Below are 20422 nucleotides of genomic sequence, written 5' to 3'. Positions count from 1 at the left end.
ACCGTACTGATTGGTGTCCCTGCACAGGGCCTGTGGCCGGTTGCTCCACGGGCCTGGCCTGTGACTGGAAAGGCCTGCACATCTCCCCCAGGGCCTGGGGCTGGGCTCTGACTCAAGGCAATAATCATAATCATCATAATCATCATGGAGATAATGGTCATGATGCAATGGCCCTGACGATAAGCAGGACCAGTATCAGCAGTGAGCACGTGCCCTCACACCAGGCAGCTTCACACGGGCAGGTTCATTCCGCCCTCCCATCCAGTGTCCCATCCTGCCCGATGGCCCGAAAGCTGCTCGCTGTTCTTGTCCTTGTCATAGGTCAGGGAGCTGCAGCCTGGGGGGGTATAGTGAGCCCCCCCCCCCCCCCCATTCATACAGTCAACATCGAGGAGAGTTGTGGTTGGAGCCCGGGGGTCTGACTGTGACACCCTAGTCATCACTCAGTACCAGCCACGTGCACAGTATCCCCACTGCCTCTCAGGTGGATTCAAGTGGGAGGGGCCACAGGCACTGAGTCCGGGGGTCAGGGTGGGGCTGTATCTGGTCGCCCTCAAATAGTGAGGGGGGGCTTTGAAGTCTTTTATCCCAGCATTTAAAACTTTTATTTTACTTATTTATTTTTTTAAAGATTTATTTATTTGAGGTGGGGGAGGGAGAGAGGGAGTAGGAGAGAGAATCTTAAGCAGATGCCCTGCTGAACATGGAGCCCAACACAGGGGTTCGATCCCACAACTCCAAGATCGTGACCCGAGTCGAAACCAAGAGTTTCAGATGCTCAACTGACCAAGCCACCCAGGCACCCCAGTATTTTTAAACTTTTATTTTTTATTTATTTTTATTTATTTTATGATGAGCTCATGAGCTTACGTTCTGGTTAGGACACAGTAAAATCAAAGCATCGGACATCACTGCTGATGAGGGCCATAGAGAAAAGTAAGGCAGGCAGGGTCATCAGGGAGTCCCAGGGTGTCTCTGTGGGCGGTTTTGGAGATGGCCTAGAGTAAGGACCTGAAGGAGGCGAGAGCGGGAGAAGATACCTGGGGAAGAACATTCTGGACCCCAGGATGGAAGGTGCCAAGGTCCCAAGGCAAGAGCACGTCGGGCACATTCATGGTGCAGCACAGAGCCCCGTGTGGCTGCAGTGGTGAGCGAGGGGAGCAGTAGAAGACTCTGTACCACCTGTGTGTGTGTACACCTGTGTCAGCAAGCAAACAGAACTGTCAGAGCCATGGCAGCAGTCATACCGAATGTGACTTTATTAATATTATGATAAAATATTTAAAAATATCTCAAGCAGTTCATAAATGAAGCAGAATACTGCCTGGGGAATCCCCTAATTGATTTTGTGACCCAGCAGCGGGTTGAGAACTGTCATTTGAAAACCATCGATCCAGCTTCCAACTCAACCCCTGGACTTCCTTTGTTAATTCATCATGTCAAGGCCCAGTGTCCAACGGCTCAGCGAACTTCCAGAAGGCAGCAGGGCTCAGTGGAGAATGTAGGAGGGGACTAAGATGGAACAGGTTCAGATCCGGCTCCCCGCTTACCAGCCGCATGACGGTGGGTGCTTCGCTTTGCTGCTCGAACCTCTGTGGCCTCGTCGTGTCCAGTGGGGGTGGTCAAGAGGCTTTACACCAGGAGCTGCGCCAGCCAGGCTCTCAACCAGGAGAAGGAGCTTGTGCCACGGGCCACATCATAGCCCAGAGGAGTCCACTCCTGCCCATGTTGACCCAAGCTGTCCCCAAGGCTCCCAGGAGGAGAGGTGGGTCCCTACCTCTGGGGCCTCCATTTGGTGGGGAGGGAGGCTGAGCTCTGGGCTTCAGCTGCACCCCAGCCCCGGAGGAAGGGGCTCTGTGGATTTGGGATTTGGTACATTGGCACCTGGAATGTTCTGCTCTGCAAACTCCCAGGTCACTGTAGGAGAGGGACTGGATTTTTCTAGTCGTCAAGAGACTGCTGGAGTTGGATACGCTCGTCAGCCCCCGTGCTGCTCCATAGAGCCGTCTCTCTGCTCCATCCACCTTCCTGCCTGCCTACTCATCCTTCCACCTCTGAGCACCTGTTGGGGCTGAGTCCACAAATACGGGCTGGGCAATCCTGTCTTCAAGGATCTCAGGCTGGGAGGGGCCGTACTTACGACAGGTGCTGTTGTGTAATGTGTCCACACACTAGGCCAAGTATTACCCTGGCAGTTCCCAACTAGGAGTGATTTTGTCCCCCAGGGAACATTTAGCAATGTCTGGAGACATTGTTGGTGTTGCAACTGCAGGGTAATATTCGTTTCTAACTGGTAGAGGCCAGGGATGCTGCTGCAGGTCCTGCAGTGGCCCCAGCATGAAGACCCCGGGGAGCCAGAGCCAGTTGATAGTGGCGAGTCAGGAAACCCTGACCTACTTCTTAGTTCACACTCACCTCGGCCTAATGGGGTGGGTGCTGTTTTTATTCTCCTGTTTACGGAGGGAGAAACCAAATTCCAAGAGGTGAAGAGACTTGCTCGGAACCACACAGCCGGTCTGGGTCCCAGGCAGGACCAGAGCTCGTGCTCTCCCTTGTGTGGTGTGAGCTACAGCAGGACTGGAGGGTTAGTCCGCTTTGCAGACTTTTTTCTCCCCCCAAGATTTTATTTATTTATTTGAGAGAGAGACAGCAAGCGAGCACGTGCACACAAGCAGGGGGAGGAGCAGAGGGAGAGGGAGAAGTAGACTCCTGGTTGAGCAGGGAGCCCGACGCTGGCTTGATCCCCGGACCCAGGACCCCTGGATCGTGACCTGAGCAGAAGGCAGGTGCTTAACCGACTGAGCCACCAGACGCCCCAGCTTTGCAGACTTTTAAAACCAGACCACATTGCCCTTTGATTTTGGAGCAGGTTTGCTTGAAGTTGGGGGATGGCGTACCGAGCCTCTGGTGGTCTGTCCAGCCCCAGGTTCGAGGAAGGGAGTCCTCCCTGGAAGAAAACTGGGGACCTAAGCTTGGTGGGGCGGGTGGAAAGGTTGAGGGCCCGTTAAGCTCTTTAGGAGAGAGAACCCGTTCCTTTTCTTGTTTAACAGAAGTTGCTAAGCTTCTACCCCGGGCCAGGCCACCCTCTGTCCCCTTAAAGGGGACAGTTAAGAGGACTCTTAGGGATCTGAGATCAGCTGGGGAATACAAAGGAGCACAAAACACATCTCTGCAGGTTAAACGGGAGTGGATGGATGGAGAAAACACGGGCTAAGAGGGGGCGTGCGGGGGGGGGCTCTGTTTCAGTTGAGCTTTGCAGGATGGCAGGAGGACGTGGCCCCACGGGGGCCTGGGGGTGCAGGCTCCTCACCCTGGTCCCCGTACGCTGCTTCCCTTCGGGCTCCAGATACTTGCAGGCAGCTGCGTGCGGTGTGCAGGACAGGGGGGTGTGCTCGCTTGCACGTGGTGAAAGCACACAGGCACACACGTACTGAACCACACATGAACCACATGCACGTGCATTTTAAAGGCCCCCTTGCAGGGCACCTGGGTGGCTCAGCAGTTGAGCATCTGCCTTCAGCTCAGGCCGTGATCCCGGGGTCCTGGGATCGAGTCCCGCCTCGGGCTCCCTGCATGGAGCCTGCTTCCTCTGCCTGTGTCCCTGCCTCTCTGTCTCTGTCTCTCATGAATAAATAAAGTCTTTTAAAAAATAAACAAATAAAAAATAAAAAGCCCCCTTTCTTACAAAACGGGGAAATGGGAAACAAGAACATGAAAGGTGTAGGTCCGGGTGCAGATGCACGCCGGCTCGCCCTTTAGCCTTGCTCCCTCCCCTCTGTCCACTGCCTACCTGCCTGGAGCCCTCACCGATGATGGGTCACCTTGGGAGCCCAGGGGGACCAGCTGGCCTGGGCAGGGGTTTACTGAGTCCCTGGGAACTGCCCTCGTGCCCTCACTCAGGCCCGCAGCAGCTCCCCCGTGGTAGCCGGTAGCCTTTTCCCTTGACCAAACCCCAGGCCCTGAGTCCACTAACTCCTCCTCCCTTCCAGAAGATCAGCTGGTTCCCGGAGGCCCCGGCCCCTCCCCCGAGGCGGAGGACGACCCTGGAGAGGCTTTTGAGTTTGACGACAGTGATGATGACGAGGACACCAGCGCCGGTCTGGGTGTCCCAGGCCTTGCCCCAGAGAAGGACATCGAGGATGCCCCACTGATCCACTTGGACTCCGCCCCCACCACTGGTAAGGTGTTTTTGGGAGCCTTGGGTCCTCCCACTCCCCCGGCCTCTGGGGCTCTAGGCTCCCAGGGATGCCTCCCAGACCCTCCACTGTCCCCAGAAGCAGGAAGAGAAAAACCATTGAGAAGTTGCATTCCAGTTGCTTCCCCTGGGAACTAGAGATTCCGAGCATTCCTGCAGCATCTGGCGCACTTTGACATGGGGTCGTGGAAGTGGTTGGCTCCGGGTCCTGCTTGGATACAGTTGCTGCCCAGGGCTCGTGTCTCCGAAGCCCCTCTTCCCCAGCAGCTTCTCCCAGGGAGTCACACAGCCAGGGGAGCCACCTCCCGGAGGGGTGGGAGGGCCCTGATAAGGCCGTGTTAAATGGCAGCTTCTGGGCTCTTGTATTGTGTCATCTGGGAGAGACTGGGGACTGGACTAGCAGGAACTTCCTGCAGGCTTGGGGACTAGGGGCTCTCCTTGAGGAGCTGGGGGTGGGAGGCAGGCCCAGAGCTGGCAGGGCGGCTGTTCTGATCGGAGCTGGGATGTGGGCCATGGAGGTGGGAGCGGGCTGGTACAGGTAGGACAGGTAGGGAGCTTAATGACAGTGCGGTGGCTGGGGGAAGGGAGGCAGGAAGCCAGCAGGCACCCAGGTTGGCCAGGCTCCGTCTCTGGCACCCCGGGGAGGCTGGGAAAGGGGGCGGGGATGGACTGAGTCCGTAGGGACCAGCCTCAGGCCTGACAGGCTCTCCTCTGCTCTCTTCCCACAGACCCAGACCCAGCAGCCTCACCACCCCAGACAGAGTAAGTGAGACTTGTTCCTTTGCTTTGGTGGTTGGTGAAAGAGGGGACGCTGGTCAGGAGGTGTCGGGAGGGTGGTGCTGGGCCCAGGACTGCTCAGACTTCGCCTAAGGATCCAGCAGCCGTTCCCTCCTGTGGCCTCCCAAGCCAGCTCGGAGGGGGGGAGTGAGTGTCGGGGCGGGGGTTGGCTGCACAGCTGGGTTTGGGTTTGGGGGCCGTTAAAGCAGAGGCCTTTCAGGGTTTTGCTCAGTGCTGCTTGCTGCCTGGCTTTGGGGACCTGGGTGCTTAGAGAGTCCTCCTCTAAGGGAATCCTTAGTGGTGGATCTAGGCCCTGGGGTCCTGGATTTAAATCCTGGCCACCATGGCAGGAGGAGGGGCGTTTGAGTCTCCCTTTCTCTTCCTGGTGTGCAGACCCAGGGGGCCTGATTCTCAGGTGGGTGTCACCCAGCTGGAGAGCTCAGAGATGCAGCTTGCCGCCCTGGGCCCCTGGGGGGGCCATCCGGAATGGGTGGGCCCTGGAGGGTTTCTGCTGGGCCCGAGGTCGGGGGTCGGCCTCTCCTCCCTGCCCAGGGACCTGAAATGAATCAGCAGCCCTGCACCTGTGCGGGGGAGTCTGATCCCCCAGGGGTTAGAGCCCTCCGGGGTGGGCCCGGAAGGAAGCTAGCCAGAAACTGGGCCTAGTGGGGGATGCAGATGCAGGAGAGTGGCCCAGAGAGGAATGCCCAGGGTGCTGAGACACCACCCATGGGAAGAGGCCTGGGGGGAGAGCTCAGAGAGAGGGGAGGGGTGGGAAGGGGTGGGAGGAAGCTACTGGCAGGGGCAGGAGGGTGGGAAGGGGAGTGGGCCGTGAGCAAGCGCACCACTGCCCTCCAGGTCTGGTGCTCTTGTTTCTCTCAGGCCACCCTCCTGGAGAACCCCGTTGCCCACTGAGGGTCGGGATCTCGGCAGCCTGGCCCGTCCCTGCCCGCCTGTTCTCTGTGAGCCCTGGAAGCTGGGTTGGGTGTCTGGCTGGTGCCGGGGCAGTGCTGAGGTGGTGACCAGTGGCCCAGAGGGCTGGTGCCGCACCATGTCGTCTTCAGCAGCCCGCTGGGGGGGTAGCTCAGAGAGTGTTTCAGGGAGAGGGGCCTGCCTCTGCCCTGAACCCGCTGCCCACCGCTCCGCAGCTCCCTTACCTGTCCTAGGACTCACCCTGGAGCAGCCCCAGCCCCCTCAAATACCATCTCCTGGCGGCGCCAGGGTGTGAGCTCTGGAGGTTCGAATCCCCACTCAGCCCGGCACTAGCTGGGTGGCTTTGGGCCGCCTGGCAACCTCTCTGAGCCTCAGTTTCTCTGTCTGTACAATGGGAGTAATACCCATGTAGGAGCATCGTGGGGAATAGGAGAGGCTGGTAGAAGGACACACCAAATACGCACCTGTGTTCGCTTCTCCGCCGCCTCCTGTCGGGGCTGGGTGTGTCCAGTGACGGGGCGGGAGGGACAGTGACTGTGTGCTCGGAGCCTCGGCCTCTTGGGCTGGGCCAGGGCTGCCAGGTGAGTCTCGCCACACCTGGCTTGAATAAATGTCACTTCTGAGTTCCCTTCTGGGCAAACAGTCATGGGACATGAGCTCCCTGCAGAGCACGGATCGTGGCAGGAGTCCTCAGGGACTCTCCTGCTCTTGGTTTCACAGAAGCGGAGATTGGGAGCAGGACTTGTCCAGGGCTACGCTGTGAGACGCCGGCAGCCTCGGACTCGTAGTCCAGTGCTCTGTGCTCCCAGCTGCACCCTCCCTTGCAGATCTCTGTTTGCTTCAGTTCCAGCTCTTTCCCTGGGTGGTGATTTTCCACTCTGGAGTCCTCGGGGAGAAGAATCAATTCAGATCATCGTCCTTCTCTTTGTTATACAAGAGAAAGGGGGAAAAAATGTTCTCTCCTATTTATTTATTTATTTTGAGACCTTCCTAAAGGTAGTCACCAAGCAAACACGGCTTTGAAAAAGCAAATCGCCAAGGGGAGGACACTTCACGGATCCTCACGGGGTTTCCTCCGTGGCCCCTGCCTGGAGGTTCAGAAATGGCCCCAGGCTTTGCCTGGCTGCCCACCTGGCCTCTAGAGGCTCCTGACGACAGGGGTAGTAACTGCCCAGATGCTGGGAGAGCTGCAGCCCCCATCAGGGCCCTGGCCCACTGCTAGGGAGGGAAGCAGGGCCCGCCCCCATCAGGGCCCTGGCCCACTGCTAGGGAGGGAAGCAGGGCCCGTCCTCATCCCCACCTCCCCGCTGGTGAGCCGCCAGGTGGGAGCGTGTGGTGGTTAAGCAAGGGCTGGAGTGGGGTCCCGGGACACCTGGGAGCTTGGGCTCGTAGCCACATGGAGCTGGCTTCAAGTCTTTCTTGGCACTGGCTGTGCGTCTCTGTGCAAGTGGCTTCTTGTCTGGAGCCTTACTTCTGATCAGTAAGATGGGGAGGACTCTGGGGAGGACTCTGAGGCATCATAAGTTAACAGGTATCCTGTGCTCAGGCTGCTGGCATGTGCCCGCTGCTCCAAAGGTATTTGCTGTTGTTATTCTGGGTCCTGGTTTAGATGTGGTTTTGTTATTTTATTTATTTTATTTTATTTTATTTTATTTTATTTTATTTTATTTTATTTTATTTTATTATTTTTAAAAAGATTTTATTTATTTATTTGAGAGAGAAAGAGAGAGAATGAGCAAGAGAGAGGGAGTACAAATGGGAGGAGGAGCAGAGGGAGAGGGAGAAGCAGACCCTCCCCTCAGCAGGGAGCCCAATGTGGGGCTCGATCCCAAGACCCTGGGATCATGACTTGAGCCTAAGGCAGATGCTTAACGAACTGTGTCCTCGGGGAGCCCTGAGGATGTGGTTTTGGAGGGAGGTGGTTGGGCTCTGTTCCCCAAGAATCAGACAGACCTGGGTTTGACCCTCCTCCCTCGGGCCAGCCACCTCCCCCCCCCCCCCAACCTGCCCCACCTCTCTGGGTCTGCCCAGGGGAGAGAATCCTGCTTGCCAGGTGGGTGATGGTGGGGCTGACTGAAGCTGATTGGCCGTCCAGGTACCTTGGCAGGGGCATTGAGGCCCGTGGACTTCCTGGTCCCTCTACCTGCTTGGCCAGGGGAGGCAGCCGGGCTGCTGTGCGTTGCTGGGTCGTCTGTGCCGAGGCCCCTGGGGTGGTTTGAGGGTCAGGCCACTCTGGTCAACAATCCAAGGCGTGAGAATGGCTGGGGGGTCTCGTCCATCCTCGCTGCTGGGCAAGAGCTACCTCCTCAGTGCTCAGCTTTGGTGCTTTCTCTTCCTGCAACGAGACGCATCTGCTACCAGACAGCAACTACAACAGCAAAAATAATAGTAACGAGAATGGTCGTGTTTACTGGGTGCCACGCACGGGGCTAAAGGCCCAGTCCCATTGACGCCTCCCAGCCTCCCACCTCCTGGGAGTGGCTGTCCTTACCCATGACACAGGTGGGGAAGCGGAGGCTCAGGGAAGCCGCGTGGCCAGGGTTACATACAGATAGTGCATGTTCATTCAGAATAGGGCCGGAGCCTGGGCCTCTTCCCCCGGGGGCTGGGTGTTTGACCCCTGCACTGCCCTCCAGGGATGTGCTGGGGACTCCAGGTCCAGAACCTCAGACTGGTGGTGGCGCGGGGTGGGTGGCTGATGGAGGTGGTGGCGGCTGCATATGGACGATCGACTGTGTGTTTATTGGGGTGCGAATTGTGCCTCCTGAGAGATCTAACTTTGCCTCTGGTTCTTAGGAGAGTAGTTTGCAAGCGGTCGGTTCCATAGACTGCCCCCTGGGGAGCCACGCAGAGTGGCCTGGGCTCCTGCCTGTGTGTGATTGTGGGCAAGGCCCCGTCCGGGAACAAGTGGGAGCAGAGTCAGGGCAGCCCCTTCCGACTGGGGGAAGGGTGTGGAGACATGTCTCCCCCTCCCCCCAGGTACCCACCCCCAGGCCAGCCCCCTAGGGCGTGGGTGTTTAAAGTGGGGACTGCCAGGCCTCAGGGGAGCCCTTAAGGCCTCGTATTGCATGAATGATGAGCACTGGACCACAGGACACGTTCAGTGTCTCCGTGAAGAAGAGTGTGGAAATGGGGTCTCCGAGCCTGGGCTCTAGGGGCCGGGAGGGAGGCCAGTGGGACGGGGGCTCTGGGTGGCGGGGTGGCTGGTCCTGCTGATCCTGGCAGTAACGACGAGCTAAGTGAGCCCCACACGTGATCTCTCCTGGATCCATAGCCCCAGGAGGTGGGGTGATTGGACTCGCCCACTTTTTTTTTTTTTTTTAGGATTATTTATTTATTCATGAGAGACACAGAGAGAGAGAGGCAGAGACACAGGGAGAGGGAGAGGCAGGGTCCCCGCAGGGAGCCCAGTGCGGGACTCCAGAGCCAGGCATTCCGGGATCATGCCCTGAGCTGGAGGCAGACGCTGAGCCCCCCAGGCGCCCCTGGGCTTGCCCACTTTTTAGGAGAGGAACCGAGGCTGGAGTTGAGGTGGCTTACCCGAGGACTTGGGGAGCTGCAGTGTGGCCGTCTGTTGGAGCCTGCGGGGTTGGCCCTTCCTGGGAGACTTTGAAGCCCATGGGCTCAAGTACCCCGACCTCTCCCGGGGGGCGTCTGGCTGAAGAAGCAGCTCAGAGCACAGTGATTGCAGGAACGAGGGTGTGTGGGTCGCTGGCTTCCTGTGTTTTCCCTGGCCTCTGCCGCACCTCTTCCCTCCGAGGGCACTGGCCCCCTCTGGAGTTGTTTGCTTTTTCTGCCCAGCTTTGCTGCCTTCCCACAGGGCCCCCTGCAGCCTTAGTATTTCCTGCTGGGTCAGGCTTTTGGCTCCTGTCTGGGCCACAGGGATTCTTAGTGGCTCCCTGGAGGTACCTATCCAGCCCCAGATGGACTGAGTCTCTCACCTGGGCCTGGCCTCTGGGGAAGCAGTTGGGCAGCTTGATTCCTGGAAGTGCCAAGGAGCCCCGTCCTCTCTGGGCACATCAGGTGCTGGGAGGGTCAGGCCAGGCACTGGAAACAGCGTTCGAGCAGAATGGAAATGGTGCTCGAGGCCTGTGGCTTCTGAGGTCCATGGGCGTGGGGAACGTGGGGGGTCTTGGGAGGGTCAGCAGGACAGAACTGGAATGCCCCCAGCCCCAGAGGAACTTCTCTGTGGCAAAGTCCGTCACTGGGTTATCACTCAGGGCTTTCCAGATTGCTGAGCCCCAGCGTGGGGTAGTTTGCAATCCCACCCAGGCTTGCCCTTACTCTCACTGTTTCTCCAAATCCGGAGCATTGCCAGCCTCCTGTGTCCTATCCTGAGGGGTCCATGTGGGACCTGAGGCCTGGCGGAGATCAGCTCCCCCCACTGGATTCCCTCGTGAGAGGGTTATGGGGACCAGACCCCTATACCATTAGAGTCCTCTCTGACCCCTTGCTAGTCCTGAAATGGGAAAAGCTGTGTTTGTTTTTGTTTTTCTTTCCTCTCCACCTGTGGTTACGAGGGGGTTTCAGCATCTGAGCTGTGGCCTTTGGGTCGCAGTATAAAAGTACCAGCACAAAAGCATCCAGGATAAAAGCCATACAGTCTCTCCTGGAAGAGGTACCTGTGTGCCCATTCGTTGCACCGAGTGCCCCGGTCAGCAACCTCGTGACGTCCGGCCCTGGGCCTCTGCAGCCATAGGATGCTGCTTTATCCGACTCTCATCCCTGATGGGGGGCACAAAGTAGGCCCAGTACTAATAGTTTACATGTGCACACGCGTTATAGTTCCTGTATATCTCACTATCTCACTGTGGTTCTCACAGCTGTGGTGGGGAGGATAGTGCCGCCCCCCCCCCCCCCAAGAGCGCCAAGTCCTGATCCCCAGCACCTGTGAACACGTTACCCTTCAATGGCAAAGGGACCTGGCAAATATAAGTTAAGGATCTGAGATGGGGAGAGTCTCCTGGATTCTCCGGGTGGGCCCAGTGCGATCACAAGGGTCCTTAGGAGAGAGGCAGGAGGGCCCAGGTCAGAGAGAGGTTACAAGGTGCCACGCTGTGGGCTTTGAAGATGGAGGAGGGACTGACCGTAGGCCAGCGGATCCTGACTGCTTCCAGAGGCTAGAAAAAGCGAGGGGTACGATCCTCCCCAGCGCCCCTAAGGGAGGAGAGCCCTGCTAACACTTTGCTTATACCCCAGCGAATCCCATTTTAGACGCTTGACCCGTGCAACTGTAAGACGATACATCTGGGTTGTTTCAAGTTACTAAGTTGGTGGTAAATTGGCACAGCAGCAGCAAGAGGAGGCTAACACACCTGGAAAGAGGCAATGTTAGGGGTCCCACTGTGCAGACCCGGGGGGGTGCAGTCCCCGGCCCAGGGGTGGTGGCGCCTGAGCTCAAAGCCAGAGGGCGGGGCTCGGTTGGCGCTTCCCCCACCCGCCCAGGACGGTGCCAGGGTGACCTTGGCCAGTACCCCGCTGGCTGGCTGGCTGCCTGGGCGCCCTCTGCCCTTCCCCTCCACCCCCATCCTTCCATCCCACACACCATCACGGAGTGCGACTGATGTGCAGTGACCCAGGCACCGGTCCCTGCCCTTGGGGAAGGGGCGCTGATATTCTGTGCCAGGCTGTATCATTTTCCTGTGCCAGATGCTGTTGCACGGGTCTACCTGCCTTATCTCGTCAATCCTGACGCCCTCGGAGGCGGCCGCGGTGACAGTGCCCACTTTATGGATGTGGAAGCAGGGCAGAGGGGACACGGCATCACCCTCACGTCGTCGCAGAGCTGAGATGACGCAGAGCCCGGGCTGATCCCCATTGGCTTCCAGAACTGGTGTTTAGCCCGCCGAGGTCTGCCGCACGGATCCGGTTTGGGTCCTTCCCGCCCTACACGTGGGCTCCACGACCTGGGACCCCCTTCTTCCCTGTAAAGCGGGACGACGGACCAGCTGCTGGAGCCATGGGGGGAGGAAAGGAGACCCAGGGATCAATGCTCAGCTGGAGAGCAGCTGCCTGCCACTGTCCCCAAGGGTGCTGGTCTGTCTGGGGCCGACCCAAGGGCATGCGGGACCCACGCTGGCCAGCGCACAGCTTAACGTTTCCAGAAATACGTGTCCTTCCCCCTTTTTCTTTCTTATCGTGGGCACACGTGTGTACTGTAGAGAAACAAGCATATAGAAGGATGACAGGGCAGCCCGGGCGGCTCAGCGGTTTAGTGCCACCTTCAGCCCAGGGTGTGATCCTGGAGACCCAGGATCGAGTCCCACGTCGGGCTCCCTGCATGGGGCCTGCTTCTCTCTCTGCCTGTGTCTCTGCCTCTCTCTCTCTCTCTGTCTCTGTCTCTCATGAATAAATAAGTGAAATCTTTTTTTTTTTTTTAAAGAAGGGTGATAGACTAACGTGACCTTTAACCCCCCCACCGTGCGTCCCTGTCTGGCCTCTTGACTGCATAGATCTGCAAGTGCATATATATATATATATATAGGTTTTATTGCACCTGCTGCTTCATGGCTCATTTTCTGCCCTAATTGCAGATCGTGAGCATTTTCCTGTGAGAACCTGTATTCTTGTTCATCGCCCCCCGGACTCTTGATAAGTTACTGCTGGGGGTGCAGTGCCTGCCCCCAGCTGCCCTGACCGCCGCACCCAGGGCCCTGCAGGTGTCAGGGAGGCGCACGCACCCCGGAGCAGAAGGCCAGAGGCGGGGTCCCCGTGGGCGTCCTCGGCTGTGTGTCGGGAGGGTGTCCCCGGGGGGCCTTGTCGCTCGCTCCGCAGGGAGGGCTGTGCTGTGGATACCCAGCTTCCCCTGGCGCCTCCTCACTACCCATTCAGGAAGTAGGTTTGTGACCATGCAGGAGGTGGCATGGGACAGACGGACTGGGTCCCGGCCCCCTTCTGGAGGAGAGTGACGGCCAGGCTGTGGCTGCGAGGAGGCGCATGCGTGCAGGTTGGGGGCGCTGGCCTGTGACCCACCGTCCGGGGCCCTGTAACTGGACCAGGGATGGAGGGGAGGGCTGGGGACAGGAAGCAGCACACCAGGAGCATTTATCAAGTGCCAGGCCTTCTGCTAAGTGTTTCGGCTGCTTTCTTTATTCTGTCCTTCCCAGCACCCCGAGAGGGAGGCATTGTTGCCCTGTTTCCCAGAGAAGTTATCTGGTTAATCCTCGCTGCGGGGAGCAGAGGCTGTTACTGCCCCCTCCGCGGTAGCTGTCCTGGCGCGCCAAGCCAGGCGGCAGAGCTGTGGTTTGGTCCCCGGCCTGTCGCCTCCGGAGCAAAGGCTCCTTCACCCCTGAAGCCCGCGAGCCTGGTTCTCGACGCTGGCTGCACGCAGGAAGCAGCGGGGAGTTTAGGAACGCGGGTGCCCGGCCTCCTCCAGCCCAGCGGCTGGGTGTCCCGAGCAGGGGCGCCGGCCGGTACCTGCTGCGGGCTTCCCGGGAAGGCAGGGCAGCTGCTCCGAGTCATCTGACCAGACGATCTTTCACACGTTACATAAACTGGAAAGTGGCCAGGGCTGAAAAGAACTCTGGCAGTGGGGTTAATCTGGGTTTAATATTTTTGTCTTTCAAAAAAAAAATATTTTTGTCTTTCTTTTGTGGCTCTTGGACTTAGGGGCAGTGGCCATGGTGGTGGTAGATTTCTGGGGGTGGGGGTGGGGGGGTGACGCTGTGACCAGGACCGTCCTGGGCAAGCCCTGCTGTCAGGGCCTCATAAGGCGGTCGTTATTCGGGTCCTTTCTCTTCCCCAAAGGTGGGATTCTTTCCTCCTTTGCATTTCCCATACGTTGTCCTGGAAAAGGCCCTGGAATGTCCCGCGTGTGCACGTGGGTGCACGTGTGTGCGTGCGCAGGGGTGTGAGCCCACCCCAGCCTGCCAGGAAATCCTCAGGCAGTTATGGTTCGGGTGGTCTCCCCCACCGTGGAGCCCCTGGGAAAGAGATCCTGTGGGATCTGCTGTCCCTAGAGATCCACAGAACCTCGGGGCTGGACCAGCAGCTGCAGGGGTGGGGGCACTGCCGTTCTCTGCAGTGGGGCTTTCATCTAACACAGGCCGGGTGGGCATCGGTCATCACTGGGCGGGGCCCCTGGGCGCCGGGGCTGACGGAGCAGGGCAGCCAGGACAGGGCGGGACCCTGCTGTCCCGGGGCACCCACTGCCTCACCATCCCTGACTTTTCTCTGGAGATCGAGGAGGTGGGCATAGCAGGCGCTTGGAGCTGCGTGGTGGCCTTCTTGACCGCGGTCTGGCAGACGGTGGACACTGGCTTTGGGGGACCAGGAGGTGTAGTTTCTTTTATCTCCCACCCGCTAGTTTTCAGCGAACTCCCTGTTCTCTGCTCCTCTCCAAGGACTTGGCTCCTTTCCCCTGCATTCCGGTGGCAGTGGGTTCACCTTGTGAGACTCATGTCGTCTTGGTGGCGGGCCTTTTTCTCAGGTGTGAGCTGAGAGGCATTGAAAGTTCAGGAAGCTCAGATAAGCCTGAGATAAAGGGCCTCTTACTGCTTTTTATGGCTCTTTGATTATCTGGAAGCTTTGGGGAGGTCCCCGGAGGAGTGTGTGCTCTTGTGGGGGGAGGAGTTCTGGCCAGGCAGCAGCTGGGAGAAGCTGCCTCCCGTGGCTGCAGAATGGGGCCGTGGCCTCGCTGGGCAGCTGGAGGGGACCAGGAGGAGGAGGCACCTGCAGCCCCATTGCCATGCGTCCTCCTCTTCCCTTGCCTGGGAGGTGCCTTTCCCCTCTCCTGTCTGCTGAGGACACCTGGCTACATCTGGCGGGCAGCAGAGCGGGTGTGGAGAGCAGGGCTTGGCGGGCGCATTGCAGCTCTGCCACCTGCTGGACCTCCATTTTCCCATCTATAAAATGGTCCCGATAATACACGTGCTTGTGCTCCAGGGGCCTTGCTCACGCATTCAGCACGGCACAGGGCAGAGAGTAGGTCCCAGCCAAGTGCAGGGCAGGGGTGGGTGGTGGTCCCCAGCAGAGCCTAGGAAGACCTGTCCACGCACAGGCCCGGGCCTTTCCCCGCCCTCGGGGCTCCCAGTCTCTCTGCTTGCCTCAGCCGTGGAGGCAGTGGGGGTCGGCACGAGGGTGACTTCTCCACGCTGTAAGATTCCCCGCTCCCCAGCCCAGGAGGGCAGAGACTAGCTCCTCTCATCGTGTAGGTGGCTTGGATCGACACTGTCCTCTTACGGAGACCATTAGCTACAGGTGGCTGTTTAAAATTAAATTACTTAAATAAAATTAAAACATGAAGTTCACTGTGTTTTGGTGACGCTTAGCCCGGAGGCTCATGTTTCAGCCACTCCTGGCTTTTGGTGTGCCATAAATTATTTCCAGATCCCTTCTAAAGCTGCCTGACCTCACCCAAAAATACCCACTGCCCTTGACGTCACCTTCAGAGTTCACCCAGGGCCTTCTCGTGTGTTCTCTGGTGGAACTGCCCTGCAGCCTCGGAGCTGGCGCTGGCTGTGAGGATTTCTCCTGGACAGAGACCCGAGCTTGCGTGTGGCCGGTGCTATTTCTCTCCTCGCCTTTAAAAGAAGGATGTCTGAATAGTCAGGCGAGGTTCAGAGGCCTGATGACACAGCAAGTCTGTGATGTAGTAGAGTAAGTGCCACTCCCCTCCCCCCAAGTGGTCTGGTGTGAGAAGCCGAGCTTTGTAGGCAGCCCGCCCGCCCGCCCGAGAGCCCAGCTCCTTCTAATGCACCGAGCGAGCGACTTCGGGGAAGTATAACCGAGTCTCTGTGGAGTCTGTTTCTCCACCTGTGGAATGAGGGTAACGCAGCCCCTGCCCCGTCTGCGTTCCCGTGGAATGAAGTCTGAAAATACAACGCACGACAGGTGGCCCGCAACAGGTGCTTCGTAATGGTCCCCGATCGTCATAGACGACAGGTCACGGCGAAGAGAGCCTGTGCTTGGGACCCTTTCAAGCCCAGCCGCCAAGCTCACGTCCACTTGGCCTGGAATGCTTTGGTTCTGTCCTGGCTAGAGGACGTGGGGGCCCAGGGAAGCCGTTGTTAGGGGTGGGAGCTTAGGTGGCTCCCTCCAGCCCAGCACCCCCTCCCGGTCTTGCCCCGTCCTGTCCCTAGTTGGCTTGGGCACAGCGTAACTGGAACACGCTGTCGTCCTCACCCCGGGGTGACACTGCTGGCTTCCAGCAGGAAGACGGGAGCAGGGGATTTGCTCCTCCAGTAGGGCGGGTCGCCTAGACCTGCGCTGTCCTGTACAGTGGCCACTACTAGCCACAGGTGGCTCTTGAAAATTCAATGACTTAAGGTGACACAAAACTCAAAGTTAAATTCTTTAGTCGTATCAGCTCCGGTAACTAACTTCCACAGGTCACATTCCCAGTGCGTAGGAGCCACAGGTGGCTCACAGGCTGGCTGATAGGACGTTCCTGTCGTCGTCATCGCCGCATCTGTGCTCTGCCACCCGAGCAGCAGTGCAGGAGGCCACTCAGGGGCCAGGCAGGCTGGCTCCGCGGTCTGGCTCTGCCACTCGAGCAGTGTGATCTGGGGCAGGATCCTCTGCCCAGGGCCCTCGAGGATGCAGGATCCACATCTCGGCCGCTCACGGGAGGTGCTCCCGCCCTGTCCTCCCTCCAGGCCCCCCGCACGTCCTGGCATGTGCCTCCCCTCCTCCTCCGGGACTCCGGGGTGCTCCAGCCGGCTCCTGGCAGCTGTGGTGGCTGACTGTCTTGGGCTATTCAAGTTGTCTCCCCTCCGATTGGCAGGTGTGGCCTTTGGTTTCTTGAGGCTGGGCTTAAAAAAATAAGCAACACCACGCTCATTCTGGAATAGTCTTAGATTTACAGAAAGGTCGTAAGGAGTTGCGTACACCCACCAGCCGGGTTTCCCCAAGGCTCACATCTTGCACGACCACGGGACATTGCTCAAAACTGAGAGAGCAGGCTGGGCGCCGAAACTCCAGGCTTTATCCACATTCCACCACGTTTTCTTCTTACCCCATTTTCTGTTTTGGGATCGTTAAGTCTCCCCTCGCTTTTCTTTTTTTTTTTTTTTTTAAATTTTTATTTATTTATGATAGTCACAGAGAGAGAGAGAGAGAGGCAGAGACACAGGCAGAGGGAGAAGCAGGCTCCATGCACCGGGAGCCCGACGTGGGATTCGATCCCGAGTCTCCAGGATCGCGCCCTGGGCCAAAGGCAGGCGCCAAACCGCTGCGCCACCCAGGGATCCCTCCCCTCGCTTTTCATGGTGTTGGGAGTGTTGGGGAGTAATGCGCCGGGTTTGCAGAGTGTCTGGGTCTGTCTGGTGCTCTCCCCATGATCAGACTGGGGATGTGGGTGTGGGGTTATAGCGCTGCCGAGGAGAGATGCCCTCTCATCACGTCCTGTCGGGCGCACGATGTCTGCACGACGCCGCTGGAGATGCTCAGTTGACCGCTTGGCCGGGCTGGTGTGTGTCGCCTCACTAGTTGCCCCAGTGTCTCTGCCGCTGGGCCTGTAGGTCCAGCCCATCCTCACATGTGGCGGGGACAAAGCTCTGCCTCCCTGTCTGGTCTAGTGAAGCTTTGCATGACCTTGTTTCTCACAAGAGGCAGGGGTCCCCCAATCCTCACCCCTATTTTGCATGGGGAGAATGGGAGATGGAGAGCCCACTGAGGCTGCCCGGGCAGAGGGATGGGCACCCTTGCTGGGAAGACCCCTGACCCTCATCACTGGTCTTCCGGTGCCTTCTCAGGATGGGGAAACTGAGAGGGGGAGAGCTGGCCTCCCCAGGTCTCCTGACTCATGGCTTTGGGGGCAAGTGGCTCCTGGCCCTCCGCCCACCCTTGTGCTTCACGTTCCCTATTACCCTGGTGAGGGGCTGCCTGAGGCTTCACGGAGCCAGCTGGCCTGTCCCTCCCCGCTCAGCAGCACCATCCCGGTCCCTGCTGGCTCACTGACACCGTTTCTTGGCCCACACGCAGGGTGCCACCAGTGGTGAGCAACGGGGATGCTGCTTTCTCCGGGGTCCGGCGCTCCAGCTGGAAGCGGAAGAGCTCCCGCCGGAGTAAGTGTCCCCTGACCCCGTCTTAGCCCAGGAGGGTGGCACGGGGATAACCTCAGAGCCCCTTCTTCAGGCCCAGAGGGCCGACGTGGGCTCACACGTGCCACAGGGTCATTCTCACTGGGCTGCTGCTCTGGGCTCGGTGGCAGCTCTGGGGTGGACCGGCCACTGCCCATGTGGGGGAGCTGCCCCCATTTGTTGCCTGATGAGAGCCGTGGTCCAGGAGCTGATCATGTATTTGACCGTTTATCTGTTCCTCAAATACTCAGAAGCTCCTACAGCAGCGCTGATGGGCTGGGGGTGGAGTGCCCTGGTGCCCAAGATGAGGTCCCTCTGGGAGCAGAACCAGCCACAGAGGCAGGCAGTTTCCTCTCAGAGGGCAAGGTGCAGGGTGAGGGGAGGGGGAGGGGGAGGGGGGAGTGAGGAGAACCCATGGGTCCTGAAGGCAGAGCGGAGGGAGCAGGGGTCAGGAAGAGAGCATCCAGGAAGGAGCCACCTGTGCAAGAGCCTGAGGCCCAGCCCGAGTGGAGAAGGGACACCTGGCACCTTGGGGAGCAGCTGGTGGAGGGTAGCCCCCAAGGGGGGATTGGGGTGAGGGACGCTGCCTTGTTCCCAGCTCCCTCCGGGCCTCCCAGCCATGCTTTTCTGAAGGCAACGGGGAACCATGAGAGCCAGAGATGCTGTGGGGTGGGGGTGAAGCGGGGTGGGCTGCAGCCCAGTGAGGAGGCTGTCCAGGAGAGGAGGCTGATGGCCCCAACCAGGGACCCGGAGAGAGGGGAGCATCTGGGGGAGGGACGGGTTGGGGGGAGGATTCACAGGGCTCGCAGTGGGGATTCCAGGGCTCATCGGCCTGTAGGGTGAAGACAGGCTCCCGTCTGGGTGGGGACTGGTTTTCCAAACCCTAGCTCTGGGCAGGGCATGTGGTGGCACATCCCTAAAGAGGGGCAGAGGTTGGCCACACAGTTTTGAGGGGTTGCACATCCTGGTAACCACTAACCGGGGGGCAGAGTGAGCACCCTGCCCTGCTCGTTGCCCACCCAGCAAAATGTTGGCACAGGGATGTGTTCATTTGCTGAATTTTTCACCAGTCAGGACCCTGCTGGCTGAGTTTTGGGGGGCTTCTCCTTAACCCCACCCTCCCACTGGGTGGGAGGTAGCTCCTTTGGGGGTAATCCTGAGGATCTGGGCCGCTGAAGATGCTCCGGGGGAAGGAGCAGAGGGATGTGTTCATTTGCTGAATTTTTCACCAGTCAGGACCCTGCTGGCTGAGTTTTGGGGGGCTTCTCCTTAACCCCACTTTCCAAATCTACCCCCCCCCATTCCCTGTACTCTGTAGGGCTGCTGTGCCCGGTCCACCTCTGGGTGGGAGGTAGCTCCTTTGGGGGTAATCCTGAGGGTCTGGGCCGCTGAAGATGCTCCGGGGGCCAGGGCACAGGTGCTGGGTGGGCTCCATGCCCCCTGCAGGTGCCGGGAGCCTGTGCAGCATCAGCCAGTGGGAGGCGGGTGGGGGTCTGCCATCCTCCCTGGGAGGATGCACTGGAGGGAGCCCTGGAGGGTGTGCTGGAGGGTGCCCTGGGAAGGTGCGCTGGAGGGTGCCCTGGAGGGTGCGCTGGAGGGTGTCCTGGAGGGTGCGCTGGAGGGTGTCCTGGGAGGGTGCCCTGGAGGGTGGTGTGCTGGAGGGTGCCCTGGAGGGTGTCCTGGGAGGGTGTGCTGGAGGGTGCCCTGGAGGGTGCGCTGGAGGGTGTCCTGGGAGGGTGCCCTGGAGGGTGTCCTGGGAGGGCGCGCTGGAGGGTGCACTGGAGGGTGCCCTGGGAGGGTGCCCTGGAGGGTGTCCTGGGAGGGTGCCTTGGAGGGTGTCCTGGGAGGGCGCGCTGGAGGGTGCGCTGGAGGGTGCCCTGGAGGGTGCGCTGGAGGGTGCCCTGGAGGGTGCGCTGGAGGGTGTCCTGGGAGGGTGCCCTGGAGGGTGGTGTGCTGGAGGGTGCCCTGGAGGGTGTCCTGGGAGGGTGTGCTGGAGGGTGCCCTGGAGGGTGCGCTGGAGGGTGCCCTGGAGGGTGTGCTGGAGGGTGTCCTGGGAGGGTGCCCTGGAGGGTGTCCTGGGAGGGTGCCCTGGAGGGTGTCCTGGGAGGGCGCGCTGGAGGGTGCACTGGAGGGTGCCCTGGGAGGGTGCCCTGGAGGGTGTCCTGGGAGGGTGCCTTGGAGGGTGTCCTGGGAGGGTGCGCTGGAGGGTGCCCTGGAGGGTGCGCTGGAGGGTGCCCTGGAGGGTGCGCTGGAGGGTGTCCTGGGAGGGTGCCCTGGAGGGTGTCCTGGGAGGGTGCCTTGGAGGGTGTCCTGGGAGGGCGCGCTGGAGGGTGCGCTGGAGGGTGCCCTGGAGGGTGCGCTGGAGGGTGCGCGGAGGGCTGGGGGCGGGGAGGAGCCGCGGAGCCGCGTTCCGGGAGAGCGGCCCGGGCGGCGGGCGGGATGGCGGCTGGTGCGGCCCTGCGGTCAGCGGTGACCCCGGCAGCCCCTCCCCGGGCGCCCC

At 59.7% G+C, this 20422-nt stretch overlaps 1 protein-coding gene across 15 annotated transcripts in view; it reads left to right on the top strand.

The window, feature by feature from the left end:
* ARHGEF10L (Rho guanine nucleotide exchange factor 10 like) overlaps window positions 1–20422 on the top strand; it is a 159019-nt gene that overhangs the window by 53818 nt on the left and 84779 nt on the right. For 9 of the 15 annotated variants that reach the window (XM_072828120.1, XM_072828132.1, XM_072828131.1 and 6 more), the window contains 3 exons: window positions 3990–4178; window positions 4924–4957; window positions 17825–17907. In XM_072828120.1, coding sequence (XP_072684221.1) covers window positions 3990–4178; window positions 4924–4957; window positions 17825–17907 — 306 coding nt within the window. The remainder of the gene's footprint in view (window positions 1–3989; window positions 4179–4923; window positions 4958–17824; window positions 17908–20422) is intronic. The other 6 variants (XM_072828126.1, XM_072828125.1, XM_072828124.1 and 3 more) reach the window with 1 other exon arrangement.

Source organism: Canis lupus, chromosome 5 (genome assembly GCF_048164855.1).
Source record: "Canis lupus baileyi chromosome 5, mCanLup2.hap1, whole genome shotgun sequence".
NCBI classification, from domain to species: Eukaryota; Metazoa; Chordata; class Mammalia; order Carnivora; family Canidae; genus Canis; species Canis lupus.
The sequence above is the reverse complement of the archived record's forward strand: the minus strand, read 5'-3'. Positions and strand labels throughout refer to the sequence as shown.